Source organism: Sus scrofa, chromosome 3 (assembly GCF_054392235.1).
Source record: "Sus scrofa isolate SSC_HxYL_T2T_F1_AM1 chromosome 3, Sscrofa_HxYL_maternal_Yorkshire_Landrace_v2.0, whole genome shotgun sequence".
Taxonomy (NCBI): Eukaryota; Metazoa; Chordata; class Mammalia; order Artiodactyla; family Suidae; genus Sus; species Sus scrofa.
The window spans coordinates 126,967,589-126,990,252 of record NC_139385.1 but is presented as its reverse complement, the minus strand read 5'-3'; the positions used below and the strand labels follow the sequence as shown (position 1 = coordinate 126,990,252).

The window sequence follows — 22,664 nt, the reverse complement described above, 5'->3', positions numbered from 1 at the left end:
TACATAAGGGTATACTGAACAATCTCTTTTATATTAAATATTTATATGTGCATAATAACAGGCAAAATAGGAGTTTCCCAGCAGAAACGAATCCAAGTAGGAACCATGAGGTTGAGGATTCGATCCCTGGCCTCACTCAATGGGTTAAGGATCAGGCATTGCTGTGAGCTGCGGTGCAGCTCGAAGATGCAGCGTGGATCCCTCGTTGCTGTGGCTGTGGCATAGGCCGACAGCTGTAGCTCTGATTAGACCCCTAGCCTGGGAACCTCCATATGCTGCTGATGAGGCCCTAAAAAGCAAAAATAATAATAATAATATAGGCAAAATATAAACCTAATACATGTATATATGTATAAAAGAAAGTTGTAAAGAATATAAACATTGTTCATCCACTCGTATATTCAAGGCCTGCATAAAGAATGTCATCGTGGAGTTCTGGGGTGGCTCAGCAGGTTGAAGATCCAGCACTGTCACTGCACACAGTGGATGCAGCCACCCCCCCAAAAAAAAAAAAACTCATCTTGTGTCTGACCCTTAAATGCTAAAATATAAACTTAAAGGACACATTTTGTACCACAACCTTTGATCCCTAAATAATAATACACTTGCTAATTCTCATTGCTATAACACATCAAATATGTAAGATATACTTACAATCACTTACTAATTGAAATTTGATAAATTAACAGTAATAATAATAATAAACATCTAGAACATTGCTTACCTTGGAGGCTGAATTTTAAATTTTTCGAAAATTTCTGGATATAAGAGTGGGAATACCACCATTTCTTTTAGTGCGTGAATATGATGACTCAATCCACCTATGCTATCAAACCGCACCTTGAAAAGAAGGGGAAAAGTTTAACATAAAATAATTTTAACTGTTTATAGATTTATTTTTAATTTATAAGATAATCTTATGACTCAGAATACATGCCTTCCGCTAGAACTGAAGTTTAAACATAGAGTTCACATATAAAGTTAAACAAAGTTGAAAATACTATACTTTGGAGTTCCCATTGTGGCTCTTCAGGTTAAGAACCTGACTAGTATCCATGAGGATGCAGGTTCAATCCCTGTCCTCACTCAGGGCTTAAGGATCTGGCGTTGCCACAAGCTGCAGTGTAGGTGGCAGATGTGGCTCGGTCACAGGTGCAGCCTTAAAAGAAAATAAAAAAATATATGCTTTTAGGGAATGTATATATGTGTATGACTGGGTCGCTTTGCTGTACAGCAGAAACTAACGCAACACTGGAAACCAACTACACTTTAATTTGTAAAAAAAAAAAATTTTAAAGAAAAAGTCCAACAATAAAAAACGAGTCGAAAAATAAAGTTGGCAGTAAATTCAAGTTTACATTTCAACTCAGCCAAAGAACGCTATCATTCTTTAATCTCTGTGTAAGTAAGGGCCAGGATTATTGGCCTAATTCTTTAATGGATATCAACAGGAGATATTATATTGTATTTACACTCTAATAATTTGAATGCTTTTCAAAATACCATCTATCACACGTGTTCACAGCAGGGGCAATATAGTCCCCATGGGGGCAAAATTTGGTTCAGGAGTAAGGTGAAAAAAACCTTAGCTATTACAATGATTTGTGATCCTCCAAAGGTCAACTTTACCTGAGAAAATCTTATTCTTTAATATTAATCTATCTAGCTGGAGAGAAATTTAATTTTTCCCTTTAGGAGACAACAATGAAAAAAAATGGTTTCAGAAACACTGACCTATCAGAAGAAGCAAGAGAGTTTTTTTTCTCCTAGTCACATCAGTTTAAATATCTAAACAACATTGTAAAAATTATACAGAAAAAAGTGCTCAAAAGAAATACGATAGAAATATGACTAGAAAAAAACAAACTAGAAAAATACGGAATTTAAAAAACAAAAACACTCTAAGAAGAGATAATTTATCTTATAGATAATTTCAAATTTTAGGAGTTAATAGATGCAAACTATTGCATTTAGAATGGATACCAATGAGATCCTGCTTACAGCATTGGGAACTCTATCTTTCATTTGTGATGGAGCATGATGTAGGATAACGTGAGAAAAAGAATGTATATACATGTGGGACTGGGTCACTTTGTCGTACAGTAGAAAACTTACAGAACACTGTAAGCCGACTATAATGGAAAAAATAAAAATCATTAAAAATAACAATAATTTAAAATTTTAAAGAAATACGTTATTCTAACTGACTGGTAGAGACATCTAAAGATAAGACTCAAGGTAGTTCCTGTTGTGGCTCAGCAGAAATGAATCCAACTAGTATCCATGAGGATGCAGGTTCGATCCCTGGCCTCACTCAGTGGGTTAAGGATCTGGTGTTGCCATGAGCTGTGGTGTAGGTCAAAGACACAGCTCCGATCTGGCGTGGCTGTGGCTGTGGCAAAGGCCAGTGGCTTATAGCTCCAATTAGACTCCTAGCCTGGGAATGTCCATATGCTATAGGTGCGGCCCTAAAAAGCCAAAAAAAAAAAAAAAAAAAAAAAAAAAAAAAGCTATTTCTAGAAAAACAGAACTTACTGATTTATCAATGTTCATTGGATCAACATCAGCCAAGCTTGCACCCACTTTAACACGTTCTCGGAGAATACCACTAGCTAAATCTTCTGCTCTTAAATTCATAGGCAAACATCTGAAATTCACAAAAATTCAAGTAGATAGCATTAAGTTTCATAATCTTAATGTCATAATAAGTTTAAATCTTTGACGTATTTTCATCTTTCTTTTTCTCATAACTCTTTTTTTTTTTTTTTTTTTTTTTTTTTTGCTTTTTAGGGCCGCACCCACAGCATATGCAGATTCCCAGGCTAGGAGTTTAATCGGACTATAGCTGCCGGCCTGTACCACAGCTGCAGCTACGCCAGATCCAAGCCTCATCTGTAACCTACACCACAGCTCATGGCAACATGGTATCCTTAATCCACTGAGCAAGGCCAGGGATCGAACCCTCAACCTCATGGTTCCTAATCAGATTCATTTCCATTGCCCAGGATGGGAACTCCTCATAACACTTAGTTTTAAACTACCTTTCCTAAATTCTTTTCAACAGACCAGAAATAAATTTACTCACTAGATAAAGCAAATAAAAATCATATTCTTTTCGTTCAAAGAGCCCAATCTATTCCAAATTAGAAAGTTAACAAACTGATATTCCATATTATCCAAGTATAAAATAAAAACAGACTTACTATATGTACTATAATATATGGCATTAAATGAACTCAAGCTTTATTATAATATTTAAATTCATTCTCAGATATTATGTGGATGTGCCTACTCAGTTTACATGATTCAAGAAATTTCCTGGAGTTCCCCTACGGCACAGCAGGTTAATCCAATATTGTCACTGCAGTGACTTACTACACGCCTTGGATGAGGCCAAAGAAAAAAAAAAGAAATTTTGGGGATTTCCCATTGTGGCACAGTAGAAACAAATCCAACTAGTAACCACAAAGTTGTGGGTTGGCTCTCTGGCTTTGTTCCGTGGGTTAAAGATCTGGTGTTGCCGTCAGCTATGGTGTAGGTCACAGACGCAGCCAGATCTGGCATTGCTGTGGCTGTGGTGTAGGCTAGCAGCTGTAGCTTTGATTGGACCCCTAGCCTAGGAACCTCCATGTGCTACAGGTGAGGCCCTAAATGGCAAAAAAAGAAAAAAAAAAAAAAAAGACATTTCTTGGAGTTCTCATTGTGGCTCAGCAGTAATGAATCCAACTAGTATCTGGGTTTGATCCATGAGGTTGCAGGTTTGATCCCTGGCCTTGCTCTATGGGTTAAAGATCCAGCATTGCTGTGAGCTGTGGTGTAGGTCAAAGATGTGGCTCGGATCCCAAGTTGCTGTGGCTGTAGTGTAGGCCAGCAGCTACAGCTCTGATTTGACCCCTAGCCTGGGAACTTCCATATGCCATGGGCACAGCCCTAAAAGGAACAAAAAGAAAGAAAGAAAAAAAGAAATTTCTTTGCCTTTTACTCAAGATAAACCAATTTAAGATCATACTTTGAGAATGCAGCTTTATCTTTTACATAACTACCTTAGAATACATCTTTAGCTACCTAAAATCCTACACTAAATTATTTAATTATCCTGAAGAAAATATAATCTACTTCCTCTTTTAACATAAACACCAAAAGATGACATAAACAACAAAGGTATAATTACATAAACACCAAAAGATGACATAAACAACAAAGGTATAATTTATATAACAAACTTACTTTCAGTGACCTTATTGAATCCTAACTTACTTTTAAAAATATATTTGCAAAGCAGGTATCAGAATAGTTCAGAGTGGGAGTTCCCGTCGTGGCGCAGTGGTTAACGAATCCGACTAGGAACCATGAGGTTGCGGGTTCGGTCCCTGCCCTTGCTCAGTGGGTTAACGATCCGGCGTTGCCGTGAGCTGTGGTGTAGGTTGCAGACGCGGCTCAGATCCCGCGTTGCTGTGGCTCTGGCGTAGGCCGGTGGCTACAGCTCGGATTCAACCCCTAGCCTGGGAACCTCCATATGCCGAGGGAGCGGCCCAAGAGGTGGCAACAACAACAACAACAACAACAATAAAAAAAAAAAAAAACAACAACAAAAAAGACAAAAGACAAAAGACAAAAAAAAAAAAAAAAAAAAAAAAAAAACCTTTAATAAAAAAAAAAAAAAAAAAAAGAATAGTTCAGAGTAAAGAAGCATAATATTCCTTTATTTAAACAGATTTTTCTGAGAGTTCCTGTTGTGGCGCAGCAGAAACAAATCTGACTAATATCCATGAGGTTGTGGGTTCGATCCCTGACCTCACTTAGTGGGTTAAGGATCCAGTGTTGCCATGAGCTGTGACAACAGATGTGGCTTGGATTCTGCATCGCTGCGGCTGTGCTGTAGGCTGGGAGCTGCAGCTCCGATTTGACCTCTAGCCTGGGAATCTCCATACACCGTGGGAGTGGCCCTGAAAAAAAAAAAAAAAAAAAATTTCTGGAGTTGCCTGGTGGCTCAGCAGGTTAAGGATCCAGCATTGTCACTGCTCTGCCTTTCCTGCAGCTGTGACATGGGTTGGATCCCTGCCCCAGGAACTTCCACATGCCACAGGAATGGCCAAAAATAAAATAAAAACAAAATAAAGTAAAATAAACATGGATTTTTCTCTTATATTTTCTTTCCATCATCCACATGAGGAATTTTTCTCAGCATACAATCTACAATCTAGCGCTACCCAAACTTGTTTCCAAGACCAGCTAACTGAAAAGTTGGTATTTCTGAAGTAGATATATTGCCAAGTTATAGAAATGTCTTGCTAAATGTAAAATTTCTAAATAATTTACTTTTAGTATTACAAATATAAGCTACAAAATTAACTTAAATTTTAAAGAATAAATTATTATTCGATGTTTTAATTACTTGCTAGACAAAATACTGATTCTCTCCTCCACGGAAAATGACTTAAAGAAAAGATTTTAGTGAGCCATGCAGTAATCAGAGTTATTTACCCTAGTTAAGAAAAGATCACCAGAGGCACTCATTAAAACAAAACCAAAACAAATTTTCCAACAAAATCCAAAGGCTCATGAAATAATTCTATCAGAAACCAAATCTTACTCTGAGTATTGCAATCATTTTAACACCTAAAATCAGCCTCATTAAATGGATCTGGTTTAGAGGAGAGGTACTGACTATCACAGAAACTGGCCTCTTCCCATAGCTCTTCTCTACCTTCCCACACATTATTTCATTGAGTACTTACAAAGTAAGTAATTTATGAGAAATTCCCCAAGGTTAGATTTCCACTCCACGAATCACTACGGAAAAACCAAGCCAGCGTATTACTATAGTCTAAAATATGTGTTGAAGGAGTTTCCGCTGTGGCTCAGCAGTAACGAACCCAAATAGTATCCATGAGGACGAAGGTTCGATCGCTGGCCTCACTCAGTGGGTTAAGGATCTGGTGTTGCTGTGAGCTATGCTATAAGTCAAAGACGTAGCTCAAAACCCACATTGCTGTTGCTGTGGCACAGGCAGGCAGCTGCAGCTCTGATTTGACCCCTAGCCTGGGAACTTCCATACGCCACAGGTTTGGCCCTAGAAAGCAAAAAAAAAAAAAAAAAAAGGGGGGGGGTGTTGAAAAAAATAAATAAGTGTTGAATGTCACTGTTAGCAAAATGCTACTTCAGGTAATAATCCCATTCAAAAAGTTTAAACTGGAGTTCCCGTCGCGGCTCAGTGGTAACAAACCAGACTAGTATCCATGAGGATGCAAGTTCAATCCCTGGCTTCGCTCAGTGGGTTGGAGACCCAGTGTTGACGAGAGCTGTGGTGTAGGCCAGCAGCTACATCTCTGATTTGACCCCTAGCCTGGGAACTTCCATTTGCCACAAGGGCCCCCCTAAAAAGCAAAAAACCCCAAAAAGCTTAAACTATTATCCCTTTTTTCTACCATGGAAATAACAATTAAAAGTTTACTAACCTATTTCTTGCTCTTGCCATACTCTTTGATTTCCTTCTTTCAAAGCGTTCTTCATCAGAAGAAGTTGTATCACTACTATGAATGGCATGCTTCTTTCTCCTATTAAATTAAAGAGAATAAAATCCCTAAAATCATTACAGTAGCAACAGCCTTTGAAAAACTCATTCTGAGCATCATATCTATTAGCTCAATGGAAAATACATCCACTCATTTATTCAGCAATTATTAATATGTTTGTACTCATGCAACTTACATCTAATGAGATATATATATGGTAAGTTCTACAGAGAAAAAAGAAAAATAGGAGGAGAAGGAGGCTAGAAACTTCTAACAACAAAGCAACCAAGCAACAAATGTAATTTGCATCCAAATTGAGGACTATCTATAGATCAATAAATAACTTTGAGGAGTTCCCTTTGTGGCTCAGTGGTAACGAACTCGACTAATAACCACGAGGATATGGGTTGATCCCTGGCCTCATTCAGTGGGTCAAGGACCTAGCGTTGCTGTGGCTGTGTTGTAGGTCACCAGCTGCAGCTCTAACTGGACCCCTGGACTGGGAACTCCCATATGCCAAAAGTGCAGCCTCCAAAAAACAAAACAAAACAAAAATAATAAAAATATATATAAATAACATTGAAATCTTATTAGAAAGGAGAGTTTGGTTTTTTTTTTTTCCTCCTCTTATTTTCCAGATACTAAAGAAAATAATACACTGGTTTACAAGGAAACAAGGGTTTCTGCTTTGCACTTAAGACATTTATATCCTATTGGAATTTTTTACAAGATGTAAGGAGTATTTTTGAAGAAAAAAACAACAAAACAGGTTATAATCAAAACTACTATGGAGGCATTCCTGTTGTGGCGCAATAGGATCGGTGTTGCCTTGGGAGCAATGGGACACAGGTTCAATCCCCAGCCCAGTACAGTAGGTTAAGGATCTGGCATTGCGGCAGCTGTGGCTTGGATGGCAACTGCAGCTCGGATCTGATCCCTGGCCCAGGAGCTCCATATGCCCCAAGTGTGGCCATAAAATTTTAAAAATCAATAACTACTTCAGGCAAACTGGACCAAGAAGATAATAATCACATACATGGTAAAAACTACTAGTCACTAATTAAAGAAAGATGCTATTTAGTTCCTCCTTGTCATATTATTAACACCATCAACACTTCTATTCCAATTGTATGGCCCTACACTATGTATTACTTAAAGGATATATCTAAATGATAAATGTAAATATTTCCTCCTTTCAAAAACCAACAAAACATACCTGATATGGCTTCTTCTTGCTGGAGATCTGTGAATATCAAACAGTGTGCTTTCCCTCTTTTTTTGATGAGCTGGTACTTAAAGGGAGAAAAAAGGTAACATAACAAAATAATAAATTAAGGCATTAAAGAATCAGGAATTACTTCTGCTAACCTTCTAAATAGAAGCTAGTTATGGAGTTCCTGTTGTGGTGCAGTGGAAATGAATCCAACTAGTATCCCTGAGGATGGGGGTATGATCCCTGGTCTTGCTCAGTGGGTCAGGGATCTGGCGTTGCTGTGAGCTATGGTGTACGTCGCAGCTCTGGAGTAGGCCAGCAGCTGCAGCTCCAATTCGACCCCTAGCCTGGGAACTTCCATAAGCCCTGGATGAGGCCCTAAAAAAAGAGAAAAAAAAAAAGGAAAGTTAAACAAACACCTGATCATAAAACCCAGCCATTCTACTCCTATATGTTTATAAGAAAAATGAAACTATATGTCCAAAGACTTACACGATTATGTTCACAACGACATTATAATAGCCACACAATAAATATCAACAATCCAAATGTCCATCAGCAAGTGAATGGACTGCAGTTCCCTGGTGGCCTAGCAGTAGGATCAGGCATTGTCACTGCTGTGGCTCAGGTCACTGCTATGGCACAGATTTGATCCTTGGCCCAGGAACTTCTACATGCTATGGGTGGATAGATAAACAAATTGTGAGACCGCATACAATGGGACGCTACTTAGCAATAAAAAGGAACACACTACTGTTATATTCAACAACATGGATGTATTGTACAATTATTATGTTAAGTGAAAAAAGTCAGATCAAAAAGAGTATACACTGGGAGATCCCATCGTGGCACAGTGGTTAACGAATCTGACTAGGAACCATGAGGCTGCAGGCTCAATCCCTGGCCTTGCTCAGTGGGTTAAGGATCCGGCATTGCCATGAGCTGTGGTGTAGGTCGCAGATGCGGCTCAGATCTGGCATTGCTGTGGCTCTGGCATAGGCCGGTGGCAACAGCTCTGATTTGACCCCTAGCCTGGGAACCTCCATATGCCTCAGGAGCGGCCCTAGAAAAGGCAAAAAGATAAAAAAAAAAAAAAAAAAAAGTATACACTGTACATAAAATTCAAGAAAATGCAAACTAATCTATGGTGACAGAAAGCAGATCAGATCAATCACTGTCTGAGAGATAGCAGCGGAAGGCAGAAGAAGGTAGGACTAGATTACAAACAGGCAGAACACAATGTAGGGGGGCTGATGAACACGTTGTCTTGATTGTGATGACAGTTTCCTAGGTATATTCCTAAGGTGTTTCCAACTTGCCAAAGTGTACACATGAAATACATGCAATGGCAACGGACTACATATAAATTATACCTGACTAAAGCTTTAAAAAAAAAAAAACCTAGAAAAGTGGTTCACAATCTTTTTTCTGCCCATACCTCCCCCATTATTAACAAGGCTATCTGAGACAGTGATTCCTAACTGGAATAGAAATATCTACATAGTTGGGCAAGCTACTAGTGAGGTAACTCTGTCCAGAGAATCAACCACTGTTTTACAGCAAAAGTGTTTGAATAAAACTATACAGGTTCTTCCTTGAAAACATTATGCTAAGTGAAAGAAGCTACACACAAAAGACCATATTCAGGCAAATCTATAGAGACAGAGAGTACCTTAGTGATTGTCAAGGGCTGGGGGAATGGAGTGCAGAAGTAATATAATGTTCTGGAACTAGAAAGTGGTGATGACTGCACACCCTTGTGAATATACTAAAAAGCAATAAATTGCACAGATTAAAAAATCACCAAAACCCAGAAAAAAATGGTGAATTTCATGATACTTGGATTATATTTCAATTTTTTTGTCTTTTCAGGGCTGCATCCACAGCATATGGAATTGGAGCTATGGCCGCTTGGCCTACACCTCAGCCACAGCAATGCCAGATCCAAGCCATGTCTACAACCTACACTGCCACTCACAGCAATGCCAGATCCTCAACCCACTGAGCAAAGCCAGGGATCGAACCCACATCCTCATGGATACCAGAGGGGTTCGTTACCACTGAGCCACAACAGGAACTCCTCAATTTTTTTAATGGCCACACCTATGGCATACGGAAATTCCTGAGCTAGGGACTTAAATCTGAGCCACAGCTGAGGAACACCAGATCCTTTAAGCCACTGTACCCAGCTGGCAATCAAACCTGCACCTTCGAAACAACCTGAGCCACTACAGTCAGTTTCTTAACCTACTGTGCCACAGCAGGAACTCCTATATTTGAATTTTTTTTTAATTGAAGGGATCAATACTGATGGAATTTCCCAAGAGCTGGGGAAAACAGTCAATGAAACATTGCTGTGGAACCGACTGCTTGCCATGAGATTTAATATCATTAAGATAAACTTTCCCCTTCTCAAGAAAAAAACAAAAACAAAACACAAACCTACATTACTGACCAAGCTGCATTTTGTGACTTTGAATAAATAACTTAAAGACTTGAAACATAGAGTAACTTGCCCTAAAGAACTGCAAATCAAAGTACTCAATAAAATATAAAGTAATACAAAAAAGTATGAACAGTATTTATTATTAAATGTAAGGTTTTTTAAATAAAATTTACATGCTCTATGTAATTCTATGCTGCAATTATGTCCTTCACCTTAATTAGCTGTGTGTGTAAGTGGAAGTATATATAAGAACAGATGTACTAAACCTATAACAGATTTCACCTTTTAAATTCAGCAACACTAATTTTTTAAGAGGTAAAGCAGAATATTCTACAAAAAAGAAAGAAGTCTCTTACCTATTGGAGGTGCTTGGTATCGATCCACTGTTTTTCTTTGTCTCAAATTGTATGGTCTATCATTTTCTTCTCCTTCTGCCTCTTCAACCTCTATATCTCCATCCTCCTCTTGAGATTCTAGTTTCCCGCACACAAAAATAAAAATAAAAAACATTGTTTTTAATCCACAAGGATTGGTCTGCTCTAGAACTGAATATTCTTTTTTATTTTTTTTTTTTTGTCTTTTTGCCTTTTTCTAGGGCCGCTCCCGTGACATATGGCAGTTCCCAGGCTAGGGGTTTAATCGAAGCTGTAGCCACTGGCCTACACCAAAGCCACAGCAACACCAGATCCTTAACCCACTGAGCAAAGCCAGGGATCGAACCTGCAACTTCATGGTTCCTAGTCGGATTCATTAACCACTGAGCCATGACGGGAACCCCTAGAACTGAATATTCTTATTTTGTCTTTTACTCCTTCACTGCAAAGTGTCAACATTGTATTATACAGCATAAATCAATCCAATTAAAAATCAACCTAGATGTAAAAGAAAATGGCTTTATTACAAATAATAAAGTTCTCTGCTAAATAAATCATATTTGAGCTCTTGATTTACCTATGACCTTTCAATCTTATGGTAGGATACCTTCGGTCATACAACATAATAGACGCTAACTCAAAATATTCCTACAACAAACTTCATTCAATGCCCAATTAACCACTGAATAAGGTCAGTATTTACACAATACTTCATAGTTCAAAAAAATATGCTTCAGGAGTTCCCGTCATGGCGCAGTGGTTAACGAATCCGACTAGGAACCATGAGGTTGCGGGTTCGGTCCCTGCCCTTGCTCAGTGGGTTAACGATCCGGCGTTGCCGTGAGCTGTGGTGTAGGTTGCAGACGCGGCTCGGATCCCGAGTTGCTGTGGCTCTGGTGTAGGCCGGTGGCTACAGCTCCGATTGGACCCCTAGCCTGGGAACCTCCATATGCCGCAGGAGCGGCCCAAGAAATAGCAAAAAGACAAAAAAAAAAAAAAAAAAAATATGCTTCAAAGATAATTATTAATGTTACGGCAAAGGCAATTTTTTCGGCAGTATAATGGTTTGTTAGGCTTGTTGACAACAGGTAAAAATGAATTAGTTACATTTTGGCAGAAAAATTCAGGCAGAGATCGGGAGAAAGCATGAAGTAGATATCTGGGGCATTGGTAATAGTTTATTTCTTGACATAAGTCATCACTTTATGGTAATTCACCTATTTACACACTTAAAAATAAATTAGAAGGTACATAAAACCTAAAAGTGCTTGGGGGGTTTTATTTTTTGGGGGATTTTTTTGGTTTTTGATTTGGCAGTGCTCAGGGCATGTGGAAGGTCCTGGGCCAAGGACTGAACACAAGCCACATTGAGTCTTTAACCACTAGGCCACCAGGGAACTCCCTAAAAGTTTATTTTTAAAAAGTGGTTGGGAGTTCCCGTCGTGGCGCACTGGTTAACGAATCCGACTAGGAACCATGAGGTTGCAGGTTCGGTCCCTGCCCTTGCTCAGTGGGTTAACAATCTGGCGTTGCCGTGAGCTGTGGTGTAGGTTGCAGACGCGGCTCGGATCCCGCGTTGCTGTGGCTCTGGCGTAGGCCAGCGGCTACAGCTCCGATAAGACCCCTAGCCTGGGAACCTCCATATGCCGTGAGAGCGGCCCAAAGAAATAGCAAAAAGACAAAAAATAAAATAAAAATTAAAAAAAAAGTGGTTGGCTATAGCTTTGATGTATCATCTATTTATACCTTAAAATAAAAGTCTGATGAAAATTTACAGGCTTATGGTCCCCACATTCAATGTACTTTATGATTAAATTTAAACAATAAGAATTGTCAATATAATAAATCATATTAAGGCACAGGAAAAATTTTAAAGCTGTTAGTGATGCAGTGTGAAATAGGAGCCTAGAAAGGCAAAGGACTTTACATTGCACTCATGACATTAGAAAGTTTATTCTAAGCTTTAAAAATGTTGGGAGTGCCCACTGGAGCACAGCGGATTACGGATCTGGCATTGCCGCAGCTGTGGCATAGGTGGTAGCTGAAGCTTGGATTCAATCACTGCCCTAGGAACTTCCATATGCCATGGGTGCCGCCAAAAAAAAAAAAAAAAAAAAGAGTTCATTATTAGGTTACAGAGAAATCAGCAAATATAGCATTAACTAAATAACACCATAAATTATTTGTGTCCAAGTAAGTTTCTTAAATCTTCAGAAAAAATTACTTAAAAAAAAAAAATCTCCACAACAACACATTATTTTTTACAGGAAGATTTTCTATATGGAAGATCTATATGGAACTCCACAGAAGTGTTCAGATAATGAAAAGACAAAAATCACACTACAAATCTGTCTCACCTATACAGATTTTCTCCAAAGGAAGCAATATAGAGGTTCTAGCTATAATAATATCTGCTCGATAAAATACCTAAATTAGAAATATCATCTCTTTAAAACTTGTTAATATTAATTATCGAATTTAGAAACAAACCCATTTTTTTTTCATCTAAGCTATACAAATAGTAGGAACTAGTAAGATTTCCTAATAAAAATACAACTACTCTTGCATTTAGAGTAGACCAAATCTTCTAAAAGCTCATTTTAATTAAGAAGGGTAATTCCTGGGAGTTCCCGTCGTGGTGCAGTGGTTAACGAATCCGACTAGGAACCATGAGGTTGCGGGTTCGGTCCCTGCCCTTGCTCAGTGGGTTAACGATCCGGCGTTGCCGTGAGCTGTGGTGTAGGTTGCAGACGCGGCTCGGATCCCGCGTTGCTGTGGCTCTGGCGTAGGCTGGTGGCTACAGCTCCGATTCAACCCCTAGCCTGGGAACCTCCATATGCCGCAGGAGCGGCCCAAGAAATAGCAAAAAGACAAAAAAAAAAAAAAAAAGAAGGGTAATTCCTACAGAATTAAATCCTACAAATGGTCATCAACTTATGGTCCATGGGGAAAACATGGTTTCATCTGTTCTCCAGGGGTACAAATTCAGTCAGGATTCTTTTTTTTTTTTTGGCTGCACCCAAAGGATGTGAAAGCTCCCAGACCAGGGATCAAACCTGTGCCACAGATGACCTGAGCCACTGCAGTGACAATACCAGGTTCTTAACCCACTGAGCCACAAGGGAACTCCTTAGTCAGGGTTCTTCAATTCAGAACCCAGACAGCTCTCAGAATGGAGCAACACAACTCACTCCACTAGTATTAGCAGTGTTTCTTTCTCTTCATAATTTACTATTCCTTTGTTCATACCTAAATTTGAGACTCCAATAATTGGAGATTTAGAAGCTATATAAAGAGATGGCTATGGACATAGATTTCTAGTTACAAGGTACCTATATACAAAAGAAGCCTCACCTAACAAGCCAATCTGCCCATAGCAAATGCTACACCAAATTAGGTCACTAAGGACTATCAATAGCTACTAATAGGATATATTATACAACAATGCATAGTCATTTTTCAAAATGAAGGAAATGAAAACTCAGAAATGCCAGTGGAGTAAAAATTATTCCAAATTATGCAACATAGACTTCTAAAGCCAAAAATCACCCACTCAGCAATATTATACATATATTACTCTTATATATTTTTCTTCCCTCCCACCTTAACTTTGTAGTATTTATTTCAAAAGATGCTCTACAAACCTTCTTCTTCACCCTCAGTAGAAACTTCATGATGATTTTGTATCCCATAACTGTTTCTTCTCAGCGACTTTCTTCGCCTTTTCACTCTTGAATACATATCCATGTTTTCCTTTTAAAAGAGAAATCTGTCAAATACTGACATGAAATTTATTCCCAGCTAAAAACACCACTGTTTGTCCCACTGACAAAATGGGACAAGCCCACTCAATAAAATTTATTGAGCATCTATTTACAAGGCACAGATTTATGAAAATGGAGTTTACTGAATTCAATAAATGTAAGAAACAAGAGGAAAAATAAAACATATACAATATTTGAACATTTAAAACTACAATGTCATGGACATACTTTCTCCTTAAGCAAATTACAGCCTAATAGGATGAAATAAGTCAAGTCACAGGTAACTAAAAGAAAGTAAAAAAAAAAAAAAGGAGGAGTTCCCGTCATGGCGCAGTGGTTAACGAATCCGACTAGGAACCATGAGGTTGCGGGTTCGGTCCCTGCCCTTGCTCAGTGGGTTAACGATCCGGCGTTGCCGTGAGCTGTGGTGTAGGTTGCAGACGCGGCTCGGATCCCGAGTTGCTGTGGCTCTGGTGTAGGCCAGTGGCTACAGCTCCGATTCAACCCCTAGCCTGGGAACCTCCATATGCCGAGGGAGCGGCCCAAGAAATAGCAACAACAAAAGACAAAAAAAAAAAAAAAAAAAAGAAAGTAAAACAAGTTTAATGCCATAAAGAAAGGTACAAAGGGAGTTCCCGTCGTGGCGCAGAGGTTAACGAATCCGACTAGGAACTATGAGGTTGTGGGTTTGATCCCTGGCCTCACTCAGTGGGTTAAGGATCCGGAGTTGCCATGAGCTATGGCGTAGGTTACAGACGCAGCTCGGATCCCACGTTGCTGTGGCTGTGGTGTAGGCTGGTGGCTACAGCTCCAATTAGACCCCTAGCCTGGAACCTCCATATGCCGAGGGCAAGGCCCTAGAAAAGACCAAAAAAAAAAAAGAAAGGTACAAAGTGCTCTGGAGTTCAGACACCCTCCTCCCCTTGCTAAGTATGTTTGGAGGTAGCACATGAAAGAAGCCTTGAAACAAAGGCACAGAATTGCATCACTCCCTAATTAGAAGTATTAACAGAAGTAAAAGAAGAACAAGAATGATTTGTTTACACTTGTGCAATGATGTATGAGAAGATAAATTTGAAACCAGATTATGAAGTTGCCAAGGGTTTTTTTTGTTTTGTTTTTTGTTTTTTGTTTTTTGCCTTTTTTCTTTTTAGGGCCACACCCACGGCATATGAAGGTTCCTAGGCTAGGGGTCGAATCAGAGCTGTTGCCACCGGCCTATGCCAGAGCCACAGCAATGCCAGATCCGAGCCTCGTCTGCAACCTACACCACAGTTCATGGCAATGCCAGATCCTTAACCCACTGAGCAAGGCCAGGGATCAAACCTGCAACCTCAGGGTTCCGTCAGATTTGTTTCCACTGCACCACGATGGGAACTCCAAGGTATTTTTTACTTAAATCAGTACATATTTTAAAAAGATTAAAGGTTCAGATCAGAAAAGTGACAGAATCAGAGCTCTACTTTAAGATGACTCTCTGGCAAAGGTGTAGAGGGTCTCCGGGGGAAGGCTGTGGCAAACAGGGTATGGCTAAAAAAAGAAAGAAAACAATACGATCCCAGATTAAACTGGAAACAAAGGGAGTTCCTGAAGTGACTCAACAGTAATGAACCCAACTAGGATCCATGAGGATGCAGGTTCAATCCCTGACCTTGCTCAGTGGATTAAGGACCCGGCGTTGTGGTGAGCTGTGGTGTAAATGACAGACAAATTCAGACCCTGCATTGCTGTGGCTGTGGCATAGGCTGGCAGCTGCAGCTCCGACTCAACCCTTAGCCTGGGATCTTCCATATGCCACACAGGTGCAGCCCTAAAAAGCAGCAAAAAAAAAAAAAAAAAAAAAAAAAAAAAAAAAAAAAATTGGAAACAAAGAAGGAACAATTCTGTTAATTCAAGCAATCTAAATCCTGTACTCACTTTCTCTCTTTCTCTCCCTGTCTCTTTCTCTGAATTCTTCAATCAAAATAAAAAATACCTGCAAAGCTTGTTAAAGTTAATATACTCACAAATTCTGTATCTGTCCACATTCGAAGCCGTTCTACTTCTCCTGATCGACGATTCCTTCTGATGTTAATGTTGTCCATCTCTTGTAGTACAGCTTCGGCAGTACTACAATTATATAATAAAACCAGGGTTTAGAAAATTGTGGGATCATACATTGTTGTCATACATGTAAAAGAGCTCTTCGTCAAAACATAATTAAATCATCTCTAATAACACTACTGTACGTAACATTCCAATTAATAACTGTTTCTGAACTGGTACCCAACAGAAGATAATGCCTCATAAAAGGTTGGAAACAGAACATCTTCTACATTAATATATTAAAAGTTATAAATAGAAGACTTTTGTTTATAAGTCTAAATATTTAAATTCATAATAGTACTACAAATAACTATCAGACCCAAGGTACCGGGGGGGGGGGGGATTCAATCTTTTTATTTGAAGATGGTGTTGAAAACCGTATAGAATAAAAGATCTGGGAGTTTCTGCTATGATACAATGGGTTAAGGACCTGGCATTGTCACAGCTGTGGCATAGATCATAGCTACAACTCAGATTCAATCCATGGTCCGGGAACTTCCATATGCCACAAGAGTGGCAGGAAAAAAAAAAAAAAAGATTAAAAGATCTGTAAGAAGTTTAAAGACAATATAATGTTAATTGAACATATACTTTTAGAAATTAGAGGATATTAACATCCACGAAATATATGCTAACATTGGCATATTTTATCTTTTAAACACATACATCGCACTTACTAAATAGTACTCCAGATACTAAGTACTTAACAAGTAATAACTAATACTCAAATCTAACACTATCACTATCGAACATAATTTCCCCTCCTCTCAAATAGGGATTATTCTGACCTCCCTTCTCCAGGCTTTTGTAAGGATTAAGTAAAATGATTTATTATCTGAGAAGAATAAAGCTTCACTGCATGTGGATGCTAAACAGTCAGCTAGGATCATTCACTAGCTACATCCCATATATACAGTCTCAAAAGACTCAATTTGGAATCTTAACTAAGCAAAATTATATTTACTGTGTATCAAATTATAATGGAACTTAATATTGCTTGAAAAATATCAAAAACAGGGAGTTCCCATTGTGGCTCAGTAGGCTGAATACCCAACACTGTCTCTGTGAGAATGTGGGTTCGATCCCTGGCCTCGCTTAGTGAGTTAAGGATCTGGCACTGCCACAAGGTGCAGTGTAGGTCACAGGCGCAGCTTGGATCTGAAGCTCCAATTCAACCCTCTAACCTGGGGAACTTCCATATGCTACAGGTGCAGCTTAAAAAAAAAAAAAAAAAATCAGGGAGTTCCCATTGTAGCTCAAGATCGTTACAAACCCAATTACTATCCATGAGGATGCGGGTTCAATCACTGGTCTCACTCAGTGGGTTAAGGTTCTGGTGTTGCGGTGAGCTATGGTGTAGATCGGAGACATGGTTCAGATCCCACATCACTATATGGCGTAGGGTGGCAGCTGCAGCTCCAATATTACCCCTAGCCTGGAAACTTCCATATGTCATAGGTGCAGCCCTAAAAAGCAAAAACAAACAACCAACCTAAAAAAAAAATCTACAAATGTTAAATGAACAAATATTAAAAGACTATAGTAGTGAAGACAAAATAAAATTACTTTTTATATTAACTATGAACAATAGTTTAAAGAGCTTAGAATAAGAAAAATTAAGCTATTACATAAACTGCATTAAATCTAGTAAAGTGATGAGAAACTGACAATCATTGCATGCTTAATTTGAATTAAGTTTTGAAATAACTTTTGATTGCTAAGTCAGTGCTTAAGTTAGTTTTTAAAACATAACTGGCTTAAAAAAACAGCAATTATGTCAAAGTGCTTACTACAAAAGCATTCATACCTATTGACTAGTTGATCAAATAACAAACTCTGGTTCACGCTTTCAAATCTGTTTTTCCTGGAACGACAACTTTTTCTGACTTCTATGTCACCATTTATACAAGAAAGGTCCCCATCTCCCTTCTTTTCTCCTCGAAGGGGATGGCTTCGAAGGGCTATAAGAAGAGAGAGATTTCCATTTCAAGGTATAGAGTATAAAAAGAAAAAAAAATCAAAATTACTTTCAAAAGATTATTAAAAGTTTACCACAACCTCTTAACTAGTTTTAATACTAAATAATTAAAATTTCTATAACTCTTTACAATCTGCCATAAATTATTTCAATCGGGAGTTCCCGTCATGGCGCAGCGGAAACGAATCCAACTAGGAACCATAAGGTTGAGGGTTTGATCCCTGGCCTTGCTCAGTGGGTTAAGGATCTGGCATTGCCATAACCTATGGTGTGGTAGCAGATTCGGCTTGGATCTGGCGTTGCTGTGGCTGTGGCGTCAGCTGGCAGCAACAGCTCTGATTAGACGCCTAGCCTGGGGACCTCCATATGCCACAGTGTGGCCCTAAAAAGACAAAAGACAAAAAAATAAATAAATAAATAAATAAATAAAATTATTTCAATTGTATTGATTTCTAACTCTTTAACAATTACATACATATTCACTATGATTGAAATCTAGTCATTTCAAACTGTATACCGAGCATACTAGTAAATCGCTATTTTACCCCACTTTAACACTCTAAAATTAAAAGAACTTCAATACTAACCAGTTTCATTAACAGAATACTCACATAAGCTACTATGTCCGTTTGGTAATGCAGCACCAGGCTGAGAAGTTAACCTAGAATACAATTATATTTAATATGCAAACATATCAATTCATTTAAAGAAGCAAGAAATGTAATACTAGTGGAATAGTCTTAACCTTTAAAATGTCAATGATGTAATATTATTTTTTAAGTGTAAGGACATTCTTTTTTTACCCTAAGATTGAGAATATATCAATTAACAAAATAAACTAGCTAAGAGTCATTTCATTATTTCTATTTTAAGAAAAGCTTTAATAACAGATTATAAATTAAACTTGCTCTGTCTTCAGCTCTATAAACTAAAATCCAATGAAAAGGCTTAAGCTAAATATGTACCATTAAGTTAACTGATTCATTTCCTCAGAGCCACACAGGAACTCCTGGAGCTAAAATTAAGAGTGATGGCTCCAATCAAAATCTTTAGAGGAGTTTCCATTGTGGCTCAGCAGAAATGAATCTGACTAGTATCCAGGGGTAGCAGGATCGATCCCTGGCCTTGCTCAGTGGGTTAAGGATCAGGCATTGCCATGAGCTGTGGTGCAGGTCACAGACGCAGCTCGAATCTGGCATTGCTGCGGCTATGGTGTAGGCCAGCAGCCACAGCTCTGATTTGACCCCTAGCCTGGGAACCTCCATACGCCATGGGTACGGCCCTAAAAAGACAAAATGATAATAGAAATAGTAAATTCTATTAGCTTTCATTATTTCTTAAGCTTTTTATTCAAAACGTACTTAATATTTTTTTAAAAAAATATCAGGAATATCCCTGGATTTGTTCAGTGGGATAAGGATCCAGTGTTGCCGGGAGCTGGCACAGACCGGCAGCTACAGCTCTGATTAGACCCCTAGCCTGGGAACCTCCATATGCCATGGGAAGCAGCCCTAGAAAAGACATAAATAAATAAATAAATAAAAATAAAAGAAATATCAAACTCTAAGGTAACTAAATGGAAGCAAAACTCTCTTCCCCACAAAAATTTAAGGCCTTTTTATATGAAAGACATGATCCAAGATTAATTTACATAGAAGATTTGTGAGTGGATAAGATGTGGGAAATCTACTGTATTAAATACTCGTACTTGAATTAAACTGTTAAAATTATCATACAATTAAAGCTCAAACATTTTACACTAAAAGCACATTTTTACAAACATTTATCTAGAAAAATAAGCCTGATTCACTCATTTAATTAATATAGGATACAGATTAAAACATGTAGATCAAGTGTAGAAGGGTAATTAAAGGGTAGTACTTAAGTAACATTATTACAGGGATATAGATCTGTTTCATCTCACATATGAATGAGTATGGGAAAGTTAAAAAAAAAAAAAATAAGGAGTTCCCATTGTGGCTCAGCAGGTTAAGGACCCAACGTAGTCTCCATGAAGATGAGGGTTCAATCCCTGGCCTCGCTCAGTGGGTTAAGGATCTGGTGTGGTGGCAAACTGCAGCATAGGTCACAGATGCAACTCAGCCCTGGTGTGGCTGTGGTGCAGGCCTGCAACTACCGCTCCGATTCAATGCCTAGCCTGAGAACTTCCATATGCTACAGGTGCTGCCATTAAAAAAAAAAAAAAAAAAAAAAAAAAAAAAAAAAAAGAGTATAATTTATGTATTTTTCTACTAAGCTCCTAGACAATACAAAATAAAAATTCTAAATAAAGTGGTATATATTAAAATAGGCACAGACTCTAGACACGAGCAAATGTACAAATGCCTGTCAAAGTCTATATAACCCCAAAAACTATTTTCATTTAAGACTAACAATACACACAATTTATCTACATAGATAAAATCAAAATATTGTCAAAAAAGAATTCTCTCTCTTTTTTTTTTTTCTTTTTTGGCTGCTCCGCAGCATATGGAGTTCCCAGGCCAAGGATCAGATCGGAGCTGCAGTTGTGACATACGCTGTAGCTGCAGCAACTCGGGGTCCTTAACTCACTGTGCCAGGCCAAGGATCGAACTTGAGCCCCAGGGCTGCAGAGATGCCACTAATCCTGTTGTGCCACAGCAGGAACTCCAATTCTCTTTCACTTTTGTTTGCAGTTGGCACATCACCAGCACTTCTGCATCAAAGACTTTGGAGTAAAGAGAAGCTAAAGAGTCTGAGCTTAAAATTTAAATCTTTTCTAAGTGTACCTATCCTATCTACATTAAATTAGTACCTTTTACTTTGGTAGGTGAGCAAAACTATTTTCCTAATACATATTGAAAAAGACATAAAGAAAATTTAATTTGAAGACATTTAAATGAAAATAATTCTTTAAAAAATTCAAATTTTGGAGTTTCCATCGTGGCTCAGCAGAAACGAATCTGACTAGCATCCATGAGGATGCGGGTTCGATCCCTGGCCTCACTCAGTGGGTTAAGGATCCGGTGTTGCCGTGAGCTGTGTGGTGTAGATCACAGACGTGGCTCAGATCCCGCATTGCTATGGCTGTGGCTTAGGCTGGCTGGCAGCTACAGCTGCAATTCAACCCCTAGCCAGGGAACTTCCATATGCCATGGCGTGGCCCTAAAAGACCAAAAAAAAAAAAAAAAAAAAAAAAAAAAAAAAAAAAAAAAAATTTTATTACATTTTAGTATACCAATTCAAGTGAAATATTTAATAATTTTAGAAAGGAGATTTTAATCTGATCTTTCAAGTAAAAAATATAATTCTAACCACAGTTTTTTTATTTAAATTTTCAAGATTGTAAACATTTAAGACCTATCGAAATCCTTATTATCTTAGTAATAATAGTTTCTATGATATACTACGTATTTTTAGAAGACAAATATATTTTGGCATATTTAGAGAAACTAATTTACATACAAAAAATATAAAATAAGCTTAATACAATTTACAAGTATTTCTAAACAGGTGGCTTTACAATTTAAGAAAATTAGCCTTAATACCAGTGTTGAATCTTATCAAATAATTCAAGAGAAAACAACAGATGAGTTCTCCCTTCTCACCTGGTCTGTCCAGTTGATATGTTCCATTCCTCTCGCTGACCAGTACTTCGTGATTTTGATTTGTCTTTGCAAACAGAATCAGGTTGTTTCAAAGTGCGTTTGGCTGGAGGAGACACGTGGCTATCACTTAAACTACCATCAACTTCAGCTTTCTGGAAGGCAAAGTTTAAAATGTATTTTTATTATTCCTATCAAAATATACAGAATTCTTAAATTCTTGGATAAAATAAGTGCTTATTCAACCAATAAATATTTACTGAACGAATCCCTCTATGAGTGTAGCAGAATATAATCATCTGTAAATATAGGAAAAAGTTAGAAAAATTAAATTTATACTCAGAAAAGTATATTTAGCTTCTTGTTTTTACTTTAAAATAGTTTCAGGAGTTCCTGTCATGGCACAGTGGAAACAAATCCAACTAGGAACCATGAGGTTGCAGGTTTGATCCCTGGCCTCACTCAGTGGGTTAAGGATCTGGCGTTGCCGTGGGCTGTGGTGTAGGTCACAGACGAGGCTCGGATGCTGCATTGCTGTGGCTGTGGCAGCTGTAGCTCCAATTCGACCCCTAGCCTGGGAACCTCCATGTCACAGGTGCGGCCCTAAAAAGACAACAGACAAAAAGAAAAAAAAAAAAAAAAAAAGAAAATAGTTTCAGGGAGTTCCTGTCCTGGCTCAGTGGTAACAAACCCAACTAGGAT

At 38.3% G+C, this 22,664-nt stretch overlaps 1 protein-coding gene across 13 annotated transcripts in view; it reads right to left on the bottom strand.

Annotated features, from left to right (window-relative positions):
- Window positions 1-22,664, bottom strand: part of ATAD2B (ATPase family AAA domain containing 2B) — a 125,126-nt gene that overhangs the window by 81,448 nt on the left and 21,014 nt on the right. For all 13 annotated transcript variants that reach the window (XR_014842404.1, XR_014842400.1, XR_014842403.1 and 10 more), the window contains exons 2-11: window positions 21,966-22,117; window positions 18,987-19,036; window positions 18,205-18,358; window positions 16,319-16,421; window positions 14,193-14,301; window positions 10,531-10,647; window positions 7,732-7,807; window positions 6,459-6,557; window positions 2,536-2,647; window positions 725-840 (exon numbers count right to left, since the gene is read on the bottom strand). Coding sequence is in view for 3 of the 13 variants with exons in the window: in XM_021087780.2 (XP_020943439.1) it covers window positions 725-840; window positions 2,536-2,647; window positions 6,459-6,557; window positions 7,732-7,807; window positions 10,531-10,647; window positions 14,193-14,301; window positions 16,319-16,421; window positions 18,205-18,358; window positions 18,987-19,036; window positions 21,966-22,117 (1,088 nt within the window). In the remaining 10 variants the exon portion in view is untranslated. The remainder of the gene's footprint in view (window positions 1-724; window positions 841-2,535; window positions 2,648-6,458; window positions 6,558-7,731; window positions 7,808-10,530; window positions 10,648-14,192; window positions 14,302-16,318; window positions 16,422-18,204; window positions 18,359-18,986; window positions 19,037-21,965; window positions 22,118-22,664) is intronic.